General features: G+C 40.8%; 2 protein-coding genes across 2 annotated transcripts in view; both read right to left on the bottom strand.

Moving 5' to 3' along the window:
- Window positions 1–463: 463 nt before the first annotated feature.
- nelfcd (negative elongation factor complex member C/D) lies at window positions 464–6,102 on the bottom strand. The gene is made up of 15 exons (XM_037679641.1): window positions 5,908–6,102; window positions 5,498–5,610; window positions 5,295–5,404; window positions 5,061–5,170; window positions 4,849–4,956; window positions 4,424–4,576; window positions 3,639–3,769; window positions 3,198–3,363; window positions 2,979–3,113; window positions 2,674–2,813; window positions 1,589–1,703; window positions 1,416–1,511; window positions 1,189–1,329; window positions 906–1,035; window positions 464–782 (listed from the first exon to the last, which is right to left on the bottom strand). Exons 1-15 carry the CDS (start codon window positions 5,962–5,964, stop codon window positions 748–750), a joined length of 1,740 nt encoding a protein of 579 aa, XP_037535569.1. The 5' UTR covers window positions 5,965–6,102; the 3' UTR covers window positions 464–747.
- Window positions 6,103–7,655: 1,553 nt separating this feature from the next.
- The window catches only part of kdm5ba (lysine (K)-specific demethylase 5Ba), a 22,703-nt gene continuing 11,362 nt past the window's right edge, over window positions 7,656–18,996 (bottom strand). Inside the window, exons 16-27 of the mRNA XM_037678913.1 lie at window positions 18,628–18,752; window positions 18,359–18,509; window positions 17,909–18,029; window positions 17,367–17,722; window positions 16,745–16,883; window positions 16,488–16,667; window positions 16,234–16,392; window positions 15,250–15,669; window positions 15,077–15,167; window positions 14,804–14,979; window positions 14,409–14,672; window positions 7,656–8,338 (exon numbers count right to left, since the gene is read on the bottom strand). Of these exons, the coding sequence (XP_037534841.1) occupies window positions 8,201–8,338; window positions 14,409–14,672; window positions 14,804–14,979; window positions 15,077–15,167; window positions 15,250–15,669; window positions 16,234–16,392; window positions 16,488–16,667; window positions 16,745–16,883; window positions 17,367–17,722; window positions 17,909–18,029; window positions 18,359–18,509; window positions 18,628–18,752 (2,320 nt within the window). The 3' untranslated portion in view covers window positions 7,656–8,200. The remainder of the gene's footprint in view (window positions 8,339–14,408; window positions 14,673–14,803; window positions 14,980–15,076; window positions 15,168–15,249; window positions 15,670–16,233; window positions 16,393–16,487; window positions 16,668–16,744; window positions 16,884–17,366; window positions 17,723–17,908; window positions 18,030–18,358; window positions 18,510–18,627; window positions 18,753–18,996) is intronic.

The following is an 18,996-nucleotide window of genomic DNA, read 5'->3' as shown; positions in this document are numbered from 1 at the left end:
TGCCCCCCAACATCAGGCAGGACACCTCCCTTCATCCTGCCCCCCAACATCAGGCAGGACACCTCCCTTCATCCTGCCCCCCAACATCAGGCAGGACACCTCCCTTCCTCACTTCAAATCCTGCTGAAAACACATCTGTTCTCGCAGGCTTTTCACACAGTGTAAATTGATTTAGTGTTTTTTAATCTGTGACCCTATGTTTTAAATGCTTTTCATTAATTCTTCAGTTATTATTATTAGTGTATTGTATATATATGTTTATATATTTTTCTCGTTAATTTACTCATTGATTGTTGCTGTTGTTAAGCACTTTGATAACAGGTTCTGTTTTAAATGTGCTCTATAAATAAACTTGACTTTAAAGGAAGCTACAGATGGTACCAAAATTAATATATATATTTTTTATACTAGTTGTGTATTTTTATCCAGCAACAATTAAGCATTCAAGATTTTTTTGGGGGGTAAATTCACATTTATTTACAAAAAAAACACCAACCTAAAGTACACATTACGGTTTTATTTATAAAAACCATAAATCAAGATAAAATATAGAAAATCAAATCTACAAGTAAAAATGAAGTTTAGCTGCATCTTCATCCATTCATCTGCTTTTATCCGTCCTGTTTGGTCCAAAAAATGCAGCCGAGACGTCTCCAACAAAAAGTCCGTCAGTTTGTTTAAACGACAAAATGAAGCTGATTATCACAGATCCTGTTTCTTTCTTTGTTCCTCAACAAAACCTCTCTGTCAGTTAATCATGATGAAGTTTGACTTGCAATGAGCTGAAAAACAAAAACATCTTGGCTTAAACACAACCATTACTGTTCTTTGTGTTTGAGTAAACTGCAAATTAATTTGGCCAGTCCAGACTCTCCTGCACGTCTCACTGGATAGATTTTACTCACCGATGAACTCTGCTACAGGGTCGTGTTCTCCCTCTGTGCGGATCGTTCCTGCGATGCTTTCGTTCTCCAGGATGGGCAAGAAGAGTTGAACGAAGTCCGACGTGTAGGGAGGAGCGATCACATCCAACACCTTAAAGAGGAAAACTCTGAACTTTTGTTTAAAAACGCTCTAAGACGTTTTTGATACAGGTCATAAAACTGACCCGTATTCATAACTGTTTGAGTCGGAGCAAGAAGGATTATCTTTAGTATCTAAATGTAAACAAAGAACAGCATCTATTACCTCGGTGACAAAATATCTGATGAGGGAGATATCTGTGTTGAGTTTCTCCAGACACTTGCGGATGTAGCCGACGACGGGCAGGACGTAGCCACGGCTCAGAAGATGAACCATTCGGTCCAGCAGAGTCTTCTTCAGCTCCAGCTGGAGATGGAACAAAAGTCACAAGACTTCAGCCGAGACGTGAAATATTAGACGTGATGGCGTACAACAGCACCACAGATCCCCACCTGCTCCATGACGTCCAGCTGAGAGTGCTCCGTCTCAAAGAGCTTAATGAGAAGCTGGAGGACCTGCGGGTGCAGCAGCTGGTGACACGTACAGATCTGTGTGGAGAGTTTCATCTTTAAATGTCTGATATAACTCTTTAAAATCACCTTTTCATCTGCTAATGCTGTTATACCTCATCCAGTAGGGCTAAATGAACAGGAGTGTGGTCTGTCTGGAGCTGGAAGTAGCGCGGTTCTGACACGGTCCAGTCCACCCACTTTAAAACTCCCATAGCAACCACTGGGAATCTGAACACACATAAGTCAGCAGACTGAAATCAGTGAAGAGGTTCTTGTGTAAAACTTAAAAACATCTGGAGTTCCGAGTAAAAGACGAGGTTGCTAAAGACGGTTCCATGTTTCAGATAATGTATAAATGTAACCACATTTCAAGTTGTACTTCCCTCACTTCCACAAACTGCCTTCAGTTTAACAGCTAAACATTCTAATCAAATCTTTCCACAACAATGTGCTGCCAGAAAAGAAGAAAGGGAAGAATTTAAGTCTTAACTGGCGACTTTTCTAAAAAAAAACATTCATTTGGGGCATTGAAACTTAGCTCAAGTATCTTCTCATCATCCTTCTGTAAACACACACATCTACTTGATGTGTTAATATTATATTTTTATCTACAAAGCAACAAGCCAAAACAATTTTTAAAGGTACCCTTTTCAATGTCATGAAGATCAGATGAAAATAAGAAAAAGGTTTGACCGCTCAATCATCCGGGTAGATAAACCACAAAAAAGGGTAAAAAGAAACTTGTCCAGATGATTTAACTCTTCTGTGAATTATAAAGAAACAAAATGTGCACATTTTCTCTCATATTAACGGTTAATGTCCTTAAATCAAAAATTTGTGAGCAAACTTTGTGACCAGAGGCCAGTTACGACATGTGTTTGTTCAACCTACAGAAACAGCCGAAGTGACTGAAAACAGGCCGAAGGTTCCACTTTTGACATGTTTGTTGACTTACTCAGACTACAGACAGCTTAAAGGAAGTCAGTCATGGGACTCGAGCTTCCATGTGGTTTTCAGCAGGTTCAGCCGAGTCATTTGTTTACACTGAGTGCAGACCCACATATCAACAAACCTGGAAATCTACCCTTTCAAACTGCACAATACAGTTCAGGATAATTGTTTTATGTTTGATTTCATACTGAGCGATGAGTAAAACTCTAAACTGTACATTTGAGAGACACTGTAACCATCGACTCACCTGATGCACTGGTACAACGTGCCCAGTTCAGCCACCAGCTCTGTAGCTCCTTTGTTCTCGTTGCAGCACAAGTTGTGCACGGTCTCTATGGCTTTGGAAGTTGACTTCAGCTCATCTTTATTGATGTTGACTCGTTTGTTCTGGTGTGATGACGGAAGGTAAAAATGTTAGGACAGCAGAACAAGAAGAAAAAACACATACAAAATTTAATTCTGCACATTTCCACGAGTATCTGAATCTCAACCTCAAACAACACCAACAATAAATCTGTTACTGTGGTGGCAGTTACTTTCTACAGAACGTACCTTCTTCCATGTCTCGACCACACTGGCAGCGTAGGCCAAGATGTGAATGTATTTGTGCTTATGGTCCTGGTTAATTTTTGATCCAGGTTTAAAAAGTGACTGCATAAACAGGTCTAGAAAGGCGGGCACTCTGATCTAAAGACAAGAAACACGTGTTTCTATTAAAATAACACTTTTCAACTAACAGAGAATATAGATGCAATGCCAGTTTCCTCTCACCAGCTCTACAGGCGGAGGGTCCATGCTGCTGAACATCTTGAAGAGGACGGTGATATCAGCAGGATTCAGGGCTCCTTTAGACAACATGGCTCCCAGCGCCTGGCAGGCTCGAGGGTAGGCTGCTGCCGTACCGAGCGCTAGAGTTATCTGACTGGCGTCGTGACCCCTGTGAGATAAACCAAAGTGCACAGAGTCATTTCAACTAAACCTCCTCAGCTTCATTAGACAAATAACAGAGCCTGAGGTTTCAACAGTCCAGGCAGCATCGTTTTGGGGAAACTTTGAAAATCTGCTTTTATTATTTTCAAGAACATTCATATAACTCCACTTTAAGTTTGCCACCACAGTCTTTTACAATTACACCCATTTCAACAGCTGAACCTACAGAAACAAACCCCCAGTCGATCTAATATACACTTGATGGCAACAAGGCAAAGTTACCTCTCGTGTGCAGACTTTTGCACCTCCTGGCTGATCCTACGAACAGCTGACCCCCCCTGCTCCTCCTGAGCAAGGATAGACATCATTGCCTGGGCGAAGAGGTAAGTGTGTTCACCGTGACACACCATTTTCTAAAAGAGAGGAGACAAAATGACAGGGGAGGTTACTTATAACTTAATTTGATATTTTTCCAGAGTTAAAAAAAAAACAAAACAGTTAGTATAATAAAAAGTATTTAAAAATGACTGGTTTTGGATGGCGAGTACCAAATTAACTACAAAACAACTGTATATGAAGAATATGGGATAAAGAAACAGCATCATACAAGGATACACTAAAATTGATTTAAAGATTATCTAATAAAATGAAATCATATTAAAATACTTTTTATCATAAAAAAAAAACACATTTAAATTGCAAAAATAAACCCAAACATTCATTAACTTGTGAATAAAACCTCATAATGAAGGAGCTACTTTCTGAAAATTTTCTAAAACAAAAAGTAATTTCATTTTTATTACACACTGTACACTTTTTTTTCTATTGGGGTAAAAGTACAGTGTTGTACTGGCATTTAGTGTTGTTTCTTTCATGTTCTCTGCTCCGTTTGTGTGTTATAAGCAAAGATAGAAAAAAAGTAAAGACTTGATCAAGCATCTTAAAAGCCTAATATCTTTGGCCAAAGTGGTAAGGATCCTAGCAACTATGCTGCTGATTATTTTTCACCTGTACATTAAAACAGAAACACTTCTATGATTAAAAGAAAGAGGACAAGTTAGCCTTACAGCAAACTCTGGTAAATTCTTCTCCAAGTTTTCCTCTCCTCCATCAAGTAGCGTGGCTAAAGATGTCCTCAGCACCCGGGAGAAAACCTCGAGCTGCTGGCACGCTGTAGAAACACTGGTGATCTCTCCTTGGTAACCCGCGTCAGAAATAAGCTGAATAAACACAAAAAAAACGAGCATAAAGGGTCCAGGCCGACTAGTCAATCAACTAAGGAGTTAAAACTGAAATTATTATTATTCTTTCTTTCAAAAGAAACCTCTAAAAAGTTTAACTCACAAGAATCAAAGAGAAAAATATTTGTGGCTTCAATAAAAATGACTGTAAAGTGATGTAACAGTGTAAATTTCATTATCATTCACTTCAGGACAATGGGAAAGCACAACTCTCCAACAGCTTTAGAGTGTTGCTACCACTCGTACTACACCTTTACAGTGAAGTTGAGCATCAGACAGTCGGGGTGCGCCTCTGCCAACTTATAGAAAAGATCTCTCCATGTTGTGTGTGCTATCATCTGTTCCAGCCAAGCAGGAGTCTACAGACACAACAATTTACACACAGCGTGTCTCCTATTGTTTTCCACAACACATTTAATATTTAAGATTACTTATATTTGTTATGCGTGTTCAGAAATCTCACCTCTCCCTCGACAGTAAAGATAGAATCTGCCTTTTGGGGGTCAAAGTGCTTTATGAGGAGACTCTTGAGGTGATTTTCTACTCGCTCTTGGACCTGAGCAGGTTCTACACCTGAAAATATACCACAAATTATAGATTAGTAACAGATCAACAATACAACAGCAGCACACAATAGACCAGATAAGATGAATGTGTTCAGAATTGAAATATATAAAACTAAATGTCCACCACTTACCCATCTGGATGAGCCACTCAGCCAGCAGATTAACGGTCTGAGCCACAGCAGAGTAGTTTTCAGAGAGCAGCTGGATGACATGTTCAGGAGAGCCACCTGCCTGGAAATACCTGCAACAACAACGTGACTTTAAACCACTTACTTTAAGCATTTAAAGCACTGTGTCAGTCAGAAACTTTGTGTATTTTAAGACAACCAATTACCTTTTGAGTGTGTTGAATATCGCAGGCTCCATGATGTAATCCCTGCTGGAGAACTTCTGAAGACAGTCCTCCTGGACTTTTCCATCATTTTCTCCATCATCGAAACCATCCTCCTGAAAGATTCAAAAATACTTTTGTTATAGAGACTAACTGCTAGATAACTTATCATGAGAACGGTTCTGAGTCATAACATTAACAACAAATTCAATAAATCCCGGCTTCAGTTGACGTCTGAATGAGTTTGCGTGTAATTAATGGCACGCAAAGTTAAACAAATAAACATTCTTACATTGTGTAATTAGCACAAATTGTTGGCTAGTGGTGACAAATAAATTTATGTTAGTTAGCTTTGTCGATACAGCTAAGCTAATGCTAACTTGACTGCTAACGTTAACAAGTTCCGTTCTCACCAGGTTCCCCTCCGGGCCTTCCCAGTCGCCTGCACCTCCGAAATACTCCTCGTCCATGACTATGGAAAGAAATTAAACGCTTTAGTAGCTGCAATAACGCAGCTGTAAGTTAAAAATATTACAGATTCTTGTTTTATACAAGCAGGTTCAGTGCTTGGAAGACTAGCCTGTTGAGCTAGCAAGCTAACAACAAGAGGAAAATGGCGTGACGTCACGAAAAGACTTCGGTCACTTTTATCCCTGAGTACAGACTGTCAGGCTGATAGGATTAGACAACCAAGAGGGCATTTGTTTTAAGCCAAGACGCTACAAATATAAAAAAAATAATTTGGCCAAATATTTGTAAGCTTGAATGTAAGCAGATAAAGTTCTACCTGTAGATAAAATGTCATAACATCTATAAAAGAAGATGGTGATGCTGCTCAGAATGTAGTTTGTTCCTCACAGAAACAAAATGTCGACAGAACATTGATTTATGTACTGTACTACAGTAATTTATACGCATATCATTAGCATATTTTATATAGTTTTATAAAGTAGTTTTAATATAAACACAATAAATATTATTCAATAGTGCTTGAAATCTAAATATTATAGCTTTTCTATATTTCTGCTCACATTTTCATCAAATTTCCTTACAGCTTTTAAAAGCTTAAGAACTGATGATAAATAGTACATTTGGGACAATTTTCTCCAAGTTTAAGATTGCATGTAGTAAACAAATGTGAGGTATTGATTTCAGTGTCGACTGCCATTATTCCAGGTTGGGATTGTGATTAATCTTTTTGTTTGATTTAAAGATGAAAAACATTGTTACATTGTTCATGGGAGTGAAATCTGTTGGTCGACCTTTTCTGACATCATCAATTCTTTCAGATTTCATCCAACGTGAGCATTAGTAACTTTTTATATTCAGAGTTCCTCGTACATTTCCTCTTATGAAAACTACTTTCACAAACATTTAGTGATACTCTGAAATAACAAAAGCATGCTCCGTCTCCAAATTACCTTTTAAAAATACTAAATATGGACACTTGTAAACTACAATCTTTTTTTTTTCCTTTTTAAAACAAAGTAGGTCATTTTTCAAAATATGTGTTAGAATGAGATGGTTTCTCGTATAACATTTATCATCTAACATACATTTGATGAAATGTTTATTTTAATGAGCTGTCATTTATAGAAAAAAGCAAAACTCAGTTTCAGCTAGTTTAATCCAAAAAAACAAACAAAAAAAAAAACCAAACACCAAACCTGCTACACAGTGGGAAAAAAATGTACAAATCAGCATGATTTAAAGGGATTAAAAAGTCCAAGTTTATGGGAACAAACATTTTATTTAATAATGCAAACTGCAACATATGAATTATATTATTTATCCAAAGGAGCAAGAAAAAGGTCATATACCCGTGGCAAATAAATCACACAGTCCGTGTTAAATCTAAGTCCAACACAATATTTTCAACCTCAACCATATAGAGAAAATTCACCCAAAAACTACCGTACATGTACATTCCTTTGATGTCGGGCATTTCGTTATAATTTTGTGAATGTAACCTAGTGTATCCAGAACTTTCATTTTCCTCTGCAGACAGCGCAAAACAGGAAGTGTAACTTCATATCAAAGCCAGTGAATTGTTAAGGAGTAAGGGCGAAGAATCAGGTGCAACCCTTTGCACTTGTAGGACCACGGAGCCATTTGTTTTGAGGAGCACGCAAATTTGAACTGTACTGTGTAATATTACAGGATTCAAGAGGTGAGTTCTTCAGGGATTTTGCTTCAGGAAGGCATCTTATCAAAGTATTTCTACACACAAATACAGCTCAGGTGAGAACATAACCTGAATTAATCCGTTTAGCTATTGCTCAGATAAATAATATTTACTCTACAAGAGAAAAGGAAAGGTAAGTTTCACATTGTTCAGATGCATGTCGAAGAAAACCAGCTAAGAAATGTCAAACTGACATTTTTTGGTTAAAAAATCCCTGCGCCGTTGGGTTTTTCTTGAACCACATCCACATCCAGTCTTGGAAAGTTTCATAAAGGATTAGTTGTTTAGCTGAAAAAAAACAAAACATTGAGTGACAAAAACAGTAACAGAAGTCTTTAGTAACGCTAAGGGAAACAAGGAAATAGCACCATGTTCACTGAGGGCAAGCCAGAGGGTAAAAAAGGAGCCACAGCACACACAAGAGTTCAGGTGTGCGTTGAAGTGCTGCAGCTTGTTTAAAAAAAAACAAAAACAAAAAAAAAAAAACAGACTGCTCATCCTTCCATCTCTCTTTTTGGTCTTCATTCTCCTCTGTCGTAGTCTGGCTGTGTGCAGCTTATGCAAACATAGTCCTCTTTCTCTGCTCGCTCTGCTGACAGTCCAACACAAACCTGGTGGAACCACTGATTACAGCTGCCATCACACTGGACCCAGTTCACCTGAAAACACAAATAAAAGTGTGGTACTATAAAAATGAACTAGGCTACAGAAATACAAATAAGTAGCTCTCATTCATAGCATTTGTTGTGATGTCTCACTGTGGGATACTCCCCTGCATATTCCTCAGAAGCACTCATTTTATTACACCGATCATGACCGGCAGGTGATTGTGACACCTGCGTCACCTACCCTTCAAGTAGCTTGTGCAACAATAATAATAATAATAATAATAATAATAATGTCATCACAATGTCAGCACTGTATGTTTCCATACAATGGCGAAATTAGTCTCTGCATTTAACCCATCCACCACCAGGTGGTGCAGTGGGCAGCTATTGAAAGCGCCCGGGAGGCATTTTGGGGATAAGGTACAACATAGCATGATTTCAAAAAGAGGCATTCATTCAACTTTTATTTAAACAGGTTAGTCCCACTGAGCCACGAGGACTGTTTTACAAGAGATCTGAATATTAACAGAGTGATGACAACAGTGGACAACAATGATAATAGACATTCACAAATGATGCATACATTTTTTTTTACAATTTAAAACAAAATGACAATTAAAAGGAAACTTAACCACAAAAAAAACAAAAAAAAAAACAGTATAGTAACAGTAAAACAGCCATGCATCGCTCAATTTGTTTTTAGCAGGCGAGCCAACTGTCCATAAAACAAAGCTAATTGGGCTAACTCTCCGTTGACGGGCACTACTACTACTTTATTTATAAAGCCTTTTAAAACAACCATAGCTGCAACAAAGTGCTGTACATATAAAATCAAGAATCAAATCACTTCCGGCACTAGCTGCTGCAGTTTCAGTCTTCACCATAATCTGCAGCACCTTTCACCTTTGTGAGTTATTGCTGTCTTAGCACACCAGCTAATACAGTTTTCCATTCTCAGCTTATACACCTGTTGGCCATTTTCTGTTTGCAACCCAGTGACCAAATTGGATTCTGGTTCCCCTCACACTAGAGGAAGTGGCGACTCAAGGGCTCGTTGTTGCAGGAGCAAAATTCAGAGCAAGGATCCACACCAGGTGTGCTTGATGTGCCTTGAGCTGGAACACACCCACCTGGCAACTGAAGTCCCCAGCTCATGCATGGACTGTTCACGCTGCACTACAAACAGCCTCCGAAGATGGTTAGCATGCCAAGCTAGCCTCTTTCGCAGGGATCATATTTGCAGACACGTGGGCTGCGGGCTGTTATCCGGCACCAACAACATGAGTGGGATGAAAGTGTAGGAAGACTCAGCTACATGGAGATTCCTCTCTGGACTTTGAGGGTATGGAGAAACTTGGCATCCACCGCATGACCCCAATGGAGCTGCTGGTTGCACCCCTGCACCCATGGCTGCTGATGTCTTTCAGAATTCCCACGTTGCCATCAAAGGCTGACTACTTCCAGTCCACCTTGACTGAGAGTGCCTGCTGAGTCGCAGCTGTTGCTGTTGAAACACTTAATGTTTCCTTCACATTTTCTTAGCACAACAAGCCGAGTTGTGTGGCCACCAAGCCCTGAAGTGTGGGAGATCACAGTGATCATGGACATCTGCCTGTGCATACAGTGCTGCGAGGCCCAGGACATACATTGGGGATGATGTTGCATAAAAAAGAGCTACGTTGAAAAGAAGACATCCTGGACATTCTGATCATGCCCGAGAGCATTTTCGACTCCGCTTTAGCTTCCATGCAATCTGACGCTTGGAAAAAAGGATGAGGCGCTCCACGTAGGAAAATGGAACCTCCTCTTCAGGTGGCCCCATGGCAGACCTTTACACAATAAGCGTCACAGCCTCATTTAAAGATCTCCTAACCTCAGGCACCCTGCCCGGGCAGGAGGCGAGACCAGGTTGACCCAGAAAGACTCCGACACTGCCAGCAGCTGCTCCTGCCAGACAAACTGCCCTGCCCATGTTCTCAGTCATCAAACCAAGAAGAAGAAGATGAAGAGGGCAGCCTGAAAGGCCTGAACTGGATGTTCCCCGTTTACCAGTTTTCACACCTAGCCAAACTGTGTGTCACTCCAACTCCCTGCCGTTGCATGTTTCTCCAGCCAGAGGAGGAGAAAACTTGACTGTTAGGACAGATGGCTCTTTCCCACCTACGAGTCACACAAGCACACACCTATGTTCATAAAAAAAAACCTAAAAAAAAAACATGTTTCAATGTTGTTTCTAGACCGAAGGTCAAGGCACAGATAAAAACAAAAAAAAGAGAGCAATCAACAGGTTGATTACGGACCCACTCCTGAAGGACACTTTTCACTTGGCTTTCCTGGTGCAGGGGGTGCTTTTAGGCCACATTCTGTCAAAGAAAGTGGTCACGACAGATGTAAGTCTGTCACCCACCCTCGTGAATTCCTCCCCAACCTGTGAGAGGTCTTTGGAGTGAGGACCTTCAGCGATGCAACATAAATTATCTGAAGCTCAACAGCATTTCTCACAATGAAGCACTTCCTCCTTCCTGTTCCTCAGTGGACATCACGTCCTTGTGAGGACAGACAACACAACTACAGTAGTTTATATCAATTGTCGGGGTGGGGGGGGCTATATTCCCTTCTGTTGCACATTCTGGCAGGCAAACTACATGGGACAGCAGGCACCTCCTGTCACTCAGAGCCACCCACGTCTCTGGAGCTCTGAACCACGGAGCAGATATGCTGCTCATTGGCGTGCCGCTGTCTGGAGATCCATCTTGGGAAAGTTTTACCCACACCCAGATCACTTCAAGTCATGGAGCTGGCCCGTGAGTGGTATATTTTTGACAAAGCAGGACTTCCTCAGAATGTAATAAATACCATTCAGAGTACTAGAGCCTCCCCCATTAGTACCTGTAAGTTCAGGCTTGGTTTGTCATATGCAAATCAACATAAGGTCAACAGTAGCTATGTTCACATGCAGAAATTTTTTTGACCAGATTGAAATGTTTTCAGATTAATTAATTCAAATGTATTGTTTACATGGGCACAATCTGTTCATGACGAGCGTTGCATGCGGGCTTTGTTCTGAACAGAAGTACTGACATGCGCAGAGTGGTAAACTCTCCTTAAAAACCACAGAAGAAGAAGTTCTACTTCCGGTTTACTTCCGGGATGAACGTAAACAAACCTGAGCACCCAAAATGGACTTTTATCATTCATTCATTCATTCATTCATTCATTCATTCATTCATTCATTCATACATACATACATACATACATACATTCATACATTCATACATTCATACATTCATACATTCATACATTCATACATTCATACATTCATACATTCATACATACATACATACATACATACATACATACATACGTACATACGTACATACGTACGTACGTACGTACGTACGTACGTACATACATACATACATACATACATACGTACGTGCATACATACGTACGTGCATACATACGTACGTGCATACATACATACATACATACGTACGTGCATACATACATACATACGTACGTGCATACATGCATACATATGCAGATTGCCCCATCACACCTCACAGTAGGGGTTTGTTAAGGTCTTTGTTAATCTAATTCACAAATAGGCCACATTTCTGATAGGTGTGAAGCTGGGTGGGTATCAGGCCCTATTTACACGGACACGATGGGGGAAACGTAGGTTTTTTCATATGTTAATTAGAGGAAAAGATTTGCGTTGACACGGTCGCATTTTGGGTTTACATGCATCCAGAACAAGTGAACAGCTGAGTCTTGTCCTGAGGAGGTGGCTCTCCTGTGTTGAGCCATGCGTCTGTGAAGTAACTGTTTGGCTTCTCCAATATAGAGATCTGAACATTCCTCGTTGCACTGAACAGCATACACAGTATTACTCTGTTTGTGCTGGGGGGACTGAATCTTAATATTGTATATACTGTTCAATGTCAGGAGGGCTGTGATCAGTCTTACATTGTGGAAACTAAACAGCCACTGGCCAAAAGGATGGCCCAGCACAGAAGATCAACATCATCAGGTCAGGACTCTGCGGTCTACACTCATCTCCAGGCCAGCGGTCACTCTTTCAGGCATGAAGATGTTCACATCCTGGATAGAGAGGATCACTGGTTTGAGAGAGGAGTAAAGGAGGCCATCTTTGTGAAAAAAAAATTGTCCATCATTAAACAGGGGTGGAGGCCTCCATGTTCAACTGTCCCCCTCTTACAATGCTGTTATTGCTAGTATCACTCAGCCTCCTGTGAATAGCAAACAGCCATCAGGGTGCTAACGATCCTTTGTTAGGATGGTCCTCTTTGATCATGTGAGCAGCTGGTTTTGGCTGTCAGCAACAAACTGGTTGATCCACTATGAAAAGGTGCTATTTATAAGACTGAGCTGAATACAGCACCTCAGACTGAAGAAGTTTTTCGGAGGAAAGACTAAACGTTTTTACTTTTTTGTTTGTTTGGTTGGTTTTGTTTTATTTTTTGAATGTCCAGAGGACCAGACTTAACTTTTTTAGATTTTTCTACCTGGATTACTGAGCATGCATCAGGATTTTTGTATGGGTGTTTAAACAGAGGAGGTCTCAGATTTCAACTTTCAAAAACTTATAATGCAGCTTTAAGACTGATACCCAGCCAGTTTCACACCTAGCAGGAATGTGGCCCATCTGTGAATTAGATTAACAAAGACCTTAACAAACCTCTACTGTGAGGTGTGATAGGTCAATCTGCGTATGTATGTAGTGAGGTGTGATAGGTCAATCTGCATATGTATGTAGTGAGGTGTGATAGGTCAATCTGCGTATATATCTATCCATCTTACCTCAGCTTTATAACCTGAACCCCACACTCCCTATTCTTTGAATTGAGAAAGTTTCTCGGATGAGAAGCGAAACGTCTTCTGTTACAAATAAAGTGCAGTTGTTTTTGTCTTGAACTTGTTTGAATCTACCATGTCCTGGATGACTGAGAATCTTCACCAGCGTTTCACCTGAGGAACAGTGGTTAATTAAGCTCTGTCCAGTCCAGGTCCTGCATGCCTACTTGGACAAGATTAGCAGCTTTCCGAGAAGCCATAAGCTCTTTATGTCTTGGGCAAAACCTCAAATGGGCAAGCCCATCACAAAGCAGGGTCTCTCCTACTGTATTGTGGGAGGGACTGTCTTGTTCTATACAACCCAGGGCCTTCAGGCACCTGTGGGCCAGCATGCTTCCTCCATTTGTGGCCTGGCTGCATCCTGAGCATTTTTAAATGAGTCTCTATTCAGGACATATGTGCAGCAGCAAGTTGGTCTTCACCACACACTTTTGCTGGATTTTATAAGTTGGACGTCTTCGTCTCAAGTGTGGCTTGTACTGTCTTGCTGGTTCTTTGCTGGAACAGGGCAAGCACGTTTAAGTGCAGGCGGTTGCTAGAGATGAGCTGTCTTGCAATACGGGAGTCTCCATATCCCAAAGTGAGACCTCAAAACGAATGCTATAAATGAAAACTTTAGGTTAATTGCATAACACTGCTTCTCAGAATAGCATGAGTAAAATGTCTCACCAGACAACCCTTCTTTCTAGGGAGAAGTGAGAAGAGGTGCCTATTTCAAATTATGTTGCAGCGTAGAGCAAGTTACTTAATGGGCAAGTGATGCAGGCATCAAGATTACCAGCCAATCAGGATTTATTTAACGAGATGAGCTTCTGAGGAATATGCAGGCGAGGCGTATCACATAATGCAGGGGTGTCAAAGTCACTTTAAAAAGTCGAAATTTAAACCTTTTTCAAACTAAGGGCCGATTTCAGAAACTACATTAACTCAAGTTAGGTACCTGACATCTTTTCTTGGTTGCAGGTTCCTCAACAAGAGTTTGATTGGTCTCATTTTTTGTTCCCTGCTGCACTTTCTACATCATAATCAAAAATTACTGAAAAAATTCAAGTGATAAAAGTATTTTACATTTAACATATCCTCTTGGGGGCCAGATAAGATGTCAACGAGGGCCACATTTGGCCCCTGGGCCTTGAGTTTGACAAATGTGGCATAATGAGACATCTCACTCATGCTACTTTGAGAACTGGGATCACGCAAGTACCGGTAACCTAACGTCTACAGGTTGAAAAAAAAAACATACCTCGTCGCCCTCAGGCTCTCTGCACCACGGTGCAGCACACAATGAGTAGTCCTCCTCTGAATCTGACAGAGCTGGGTCAGATACTGTGTGTGAGGGAGAACATGTCCTCTTGGACTCTTCGCTTCTTTCCTTGTTTTTCTTGAGCTTCTTCTTGCGAGACTTCTTGGCTTTCTCGCCATGCTGAGAATCAGAGCTGTCCTTACGCCGTTTAGTTCTTTTGTTTTGTCCATTCAATGCCTGCTTCTTCAGACCGGAATCTCCATTCTACAGACAAGTGTTATTAGAGACATGCTTTAAGATCCACTTTATTATGTTTACTTGTTATGCAAAATCTTTTAAAGGCCAAGTAAATAAAATAAACAGACTTTGAGGCAATAAACGGTTTTGTCATTTACCTTGTGGTGGGGACTCCCTCTCGGAGATGGTTCTGTGTCGTTTTCATATGAGGGGCTGTGCGATGGCAGCGCGACTAGTTCGTCTAGCAGGTATCTGTACAGCTTCTCTGTCTCGGGCAGTGTGACCTGCAGCAGGAATCCCTCCACCATGAGCTCCTCCAGCTCAGGACCGAGTCCTGTGACAAATATGAAAAAAAGAAGAGGGGGGGTGGGGGTTGTAGTGGCTTACAGTGGAATTAAAAAAGTTCTCATAACAAATGTTTTAATCCAGACCTTGGAGTGGAATCGACTGGCGCTCCGTGTAAAATAATGAACCGTTTATTTCCTGAGTCTGATATGGAGACATTTTGAGCCCAACTCTCCCCTGAAACATGAAAATGAATTATATTCTTGAGTGAAACATAATGAGCTCGTCAATTGTACGCAGTCATGCACTTTCAACTTACGACTGCTGACACCCTCTCTAGAACTCCATCTGTGCAGGCCTGTTGAACCCTGTGCTGCCATCGCACCGTCCTCTCAATGAGGAAACGCAGGGCGTCCCCTTCTGGCAGGCGAACTCGAATTCTCTGCAGCGAGGCCAGCAATGGCAGGACTTTATCCAGAGGAGGTTTCCGTGAACGCTGGCAAAGCGGGCAAAGCCAAGCTTGACCGTGCTCGAGTTCTGCAGTTGTTGTGACGCAGTCGCGGTGAAAAATGTCTCGACAGAGCTCGCACTGAACCATGGCACCTGAAGGGGCCTTCTGGCAAACACAGACACTAAGTGCACAAGAGTTTTCAGCAGGTAAAAGTTTGGACTCGTTAGAAGCCCTGAGAGACAACAAGATCTCCATCTCCCGCTGCCGAACCTCAGAAAGAGCGGTCATCTGTGGAGAGATTAAATCAGATAAATATAAAAACTGTTGACACAACATTTATTTATGACAATTATACAACTTTTAAAGAGTTTTTACAAAATTAAAGAGTTAATCTGAGATAACGGATAACATTTGTTGCAATAGGACTTATTGTTTCTAAACGGTAACGCAGCAGCATCTCCAGTAAGTTGGCTTTAGCCTATTTGTACTATCAAGTTGAAGATGATGCATCTTTAACCTATTTTATTCTCAAAGATTGTGTGGTTCAAGATTCTCAATGAGTGTGGCTATACTTAAGGTTCATTTATACTGCCAAACATTGTGCTGCTGCTTTGCGGAGTTTAAGTGTCAATGTATGCATTTAACTGAGCAGAGTTTTGGGTACATTTTTAAACTGCTCTGTTAGGACAGCCTTTATTGAGTTTTTTTATTTTTTATTTAATCAAACCAACCAGAATGTTTAGAGACCAAAGTTTAAACAGTGTACCATTCACAACTGGCTGCATCTCCACCCTCGATGTGTGCTGTATGAAAGCTTAAAGAAAAATAAACGATTAATGTAGTTCAACTTACAGCCGAGGCAGAGTCCTTGCTCTCAGAGAGCGCTCTCTCCACATCACACACAGACTCCAGTTTTGTGGAAGCTTTTTTACCGAGCTGTGGAGCTTCTTTCACTTTCTTAGACCGGCACTTCTGATGCGCAGATCCTGCTTCACATCTTGGGCAGAGGACCTTAAAATAGAAGAAGAGAACATCAGTTATTTAAGGCCACATTTAGACTAGAGGTTTTAATCCAGTCCCATTTAAATAATAAACTCTCTGTTCACCTCCAGGAGAGAAAGGGGGAAACTTTTCAGTAGGAATGTTTTAGCTGCGCTCTCCTTCCAGCTCTGAACGTCACTGACGAGGGCTTCTAGTCGGCTCAGAGGCTCGAGTCTCACAGGGATACTCTCTGCTCTGAGAACCAGCTCAGAGAGACCGTCGAGTACAGGAATACGCCCTCCCAACTGCAAACAAGTGTAAGGATTTTAATTTATAGTTCAAAGTCAAACTGACCCGAGTCAGATGCTAAAAGCTATTTTACCTGAAGCATTTCTGCTTCATGAAGCCATTTCTTGGCCTTAGTGACAACATCCTTGAGCTGCAGACAGTTGGGCAGATAAGCAGGGATGTTTTCTACTTCTTGTAGAGCAGCATCAAACGTATCGATGCTGTGATAAGGTCTGTGAAGAGACATGACAATGAATGAAGGAATAACCAATAATTTCAAAAAACACTTGCCCATAATGGAAAAAAACTCTCCGTCATAGCAAGTTCACAAATGGTACTAATGCAAAAAACAGTTTCAGTGTCTTTTCAAAGTGTTTATAGAAGAAATGTTTTTCAAAGACAAAAACATATTGAATAAAAGTTTGACTTGTATGCACATGATTGATAAACCATTACTGGATGTAGTTAACTAAACTTCAAGAGAACTAGAATCTTGTTGTAAAATTGTAAAACTAATCTTCCATATTATTGCAGGCAACATCCAAATTAAGATCAATAATTTGAAGGGGAAAAAAGGCTAATATTAAATAGCTCATTTTTTCAGTTCTGTGTTTCCAGTTTGACCACATCACAGCTGGAGGCTACTCAAAAGATAAGTGGTTTAGGAACATAGGATATAGTGGTATAGGATAAAGCAACACAAATGGGCTTTTTACCTGGCATCCATGAGACTGAGCACCCGTTCCTCCCACTGCTCCGACACCGTCAGCAGCTCCTGCAGACGAGCCATGGCCCTCTCTACAGAACTGTGGGGAGCCAGTCCCACACCCTGGTCTATCAGCCTCCTCATGGTGTCCAGACAAAGACTGTCAGGCCTGCTGCTGGCCTGCTCAACGGCCTCCAGCCATCGAGCCTGCTCCAGTCTCTCCCTCAGCAGAGGCAGCTGGGGCAGCTCCACGTCCAGGCCCAGACTCACATCCAGCAAGTCCTGCAGCTCCTGCGGGCTGGGCGACTCATCGGAAAGGAGACGGTCGCTGTGCTGCTGGAAGTCATCCACCCGGGTCAGCAAGTCCTGGAGGTCACAAGAAGAAGTGTATCATTTCATATAAACACAATCTGTTCATATGTGATCAAACATAAAATATATTTATACACTGGTTACAAATCACGGGAAGTTTTTACAAAAGGGAAGGTGAAAAGTGATGCTTAAAACTTTTCATAAAATATTTTAAGATTCATAATAAACTCAGTGTATTACTTTCAGTAAAGGAGCCTGCCGGATGTTACACGGCAAAGTGTCCAGCTGCTGGACAAAAGACCTCAGCTCCTCCACAGTCAACTCATTCTGGTTTTGGGACTTTCCTCCTCCAGAGCGGTACCTGAAGCAAAATTAAAACTGGTTAACATAACAGGGAAGCGAACAAGATTAATTCATCACAACTAGAACTTAAAAAAAATCACCTAAACCAATATGTCTCGATCAAGTTATGGCTTTAGTAATTATTAACTAAACAGGAGAAGCCAACAGGAAAACGCAATCTGAAATAAAATAATAACCCACCATCACATAATGTAGCATTGAATCTAACCAACAACAAAATAAAATAAAAATAGAACTGATACAACTGATCACATTTTTAAAGACAATTTTGTTGCAGTGTTATGGTTTAACTGTGATCCAGCTGAATCTTTAGCGTATTTTTAGTACCTCGTCTGTCTCTTCCCATTTAGAAGCTGCTGCGCCGTCACAGCAACTTTATCAGCCTCAGAGATGAGAGCACGCAGCTGATCCACGAGGCTTGTTTGAGGGAACATCTTTGTTTCTGCTTGTTCTACCAAGCCATGAAGCTCGTCCAGACCTGATCAGACAACAGAACTCGGCCTTAGAAACACATTCAATAATAAAACATGAAGGTTGTAGTGTGTCACTAAGTGAAAGGGGAAGTAAATCTTAAACTGTGCAGAAATGACCTGCACCTCTTTTCTTGGTCGCATTGTTCTCCACGATGTCCTGAACAGCACAAAGCCAGTTTTTATAAGATTCTGCACGCAGCTTCACTGATTCCAACAGAGGATACAACTCATCCAGAGTGAACTTGTAACTGCAGAAAAACACAAATGGAAGGCAGTGAACAAAGTGCAATTATGTGTCGTTTTAAAGCACATACCATTTGTCCAACACTAGTTCAAAAGCAAATTTGATGAAAACACACACACACACACATCTATCTATCTACATCTATATCTCTATCTATCTATCTATCTATCTATCTATCTATCTATCTATCTATCTATCTATCTATCTATCTATCTATCTATCTATCTATCTATCTATCTATCTATCTA

The sequence above is a fragment of the Nematolebias whitei genome, chromosome 7, assembly GCF_014905685.2.
Source record: "Nematolebias whitei isolate Nwh7 chromosome 7, NemWhi1, whole genome shotgun sequence".
Lineage (NCBI taxonomy): Eukaryota > Metazoa > Chordata > Actinopteri > Cyprinodontiformes > Rivulidae > Nematolebias > Nematolebias whitei.
The sequence above is the reverse complement of the archived record's forward strand: the minus strand, read 5'-3'. Positions and strand labels throughout refer to the sequence as shown.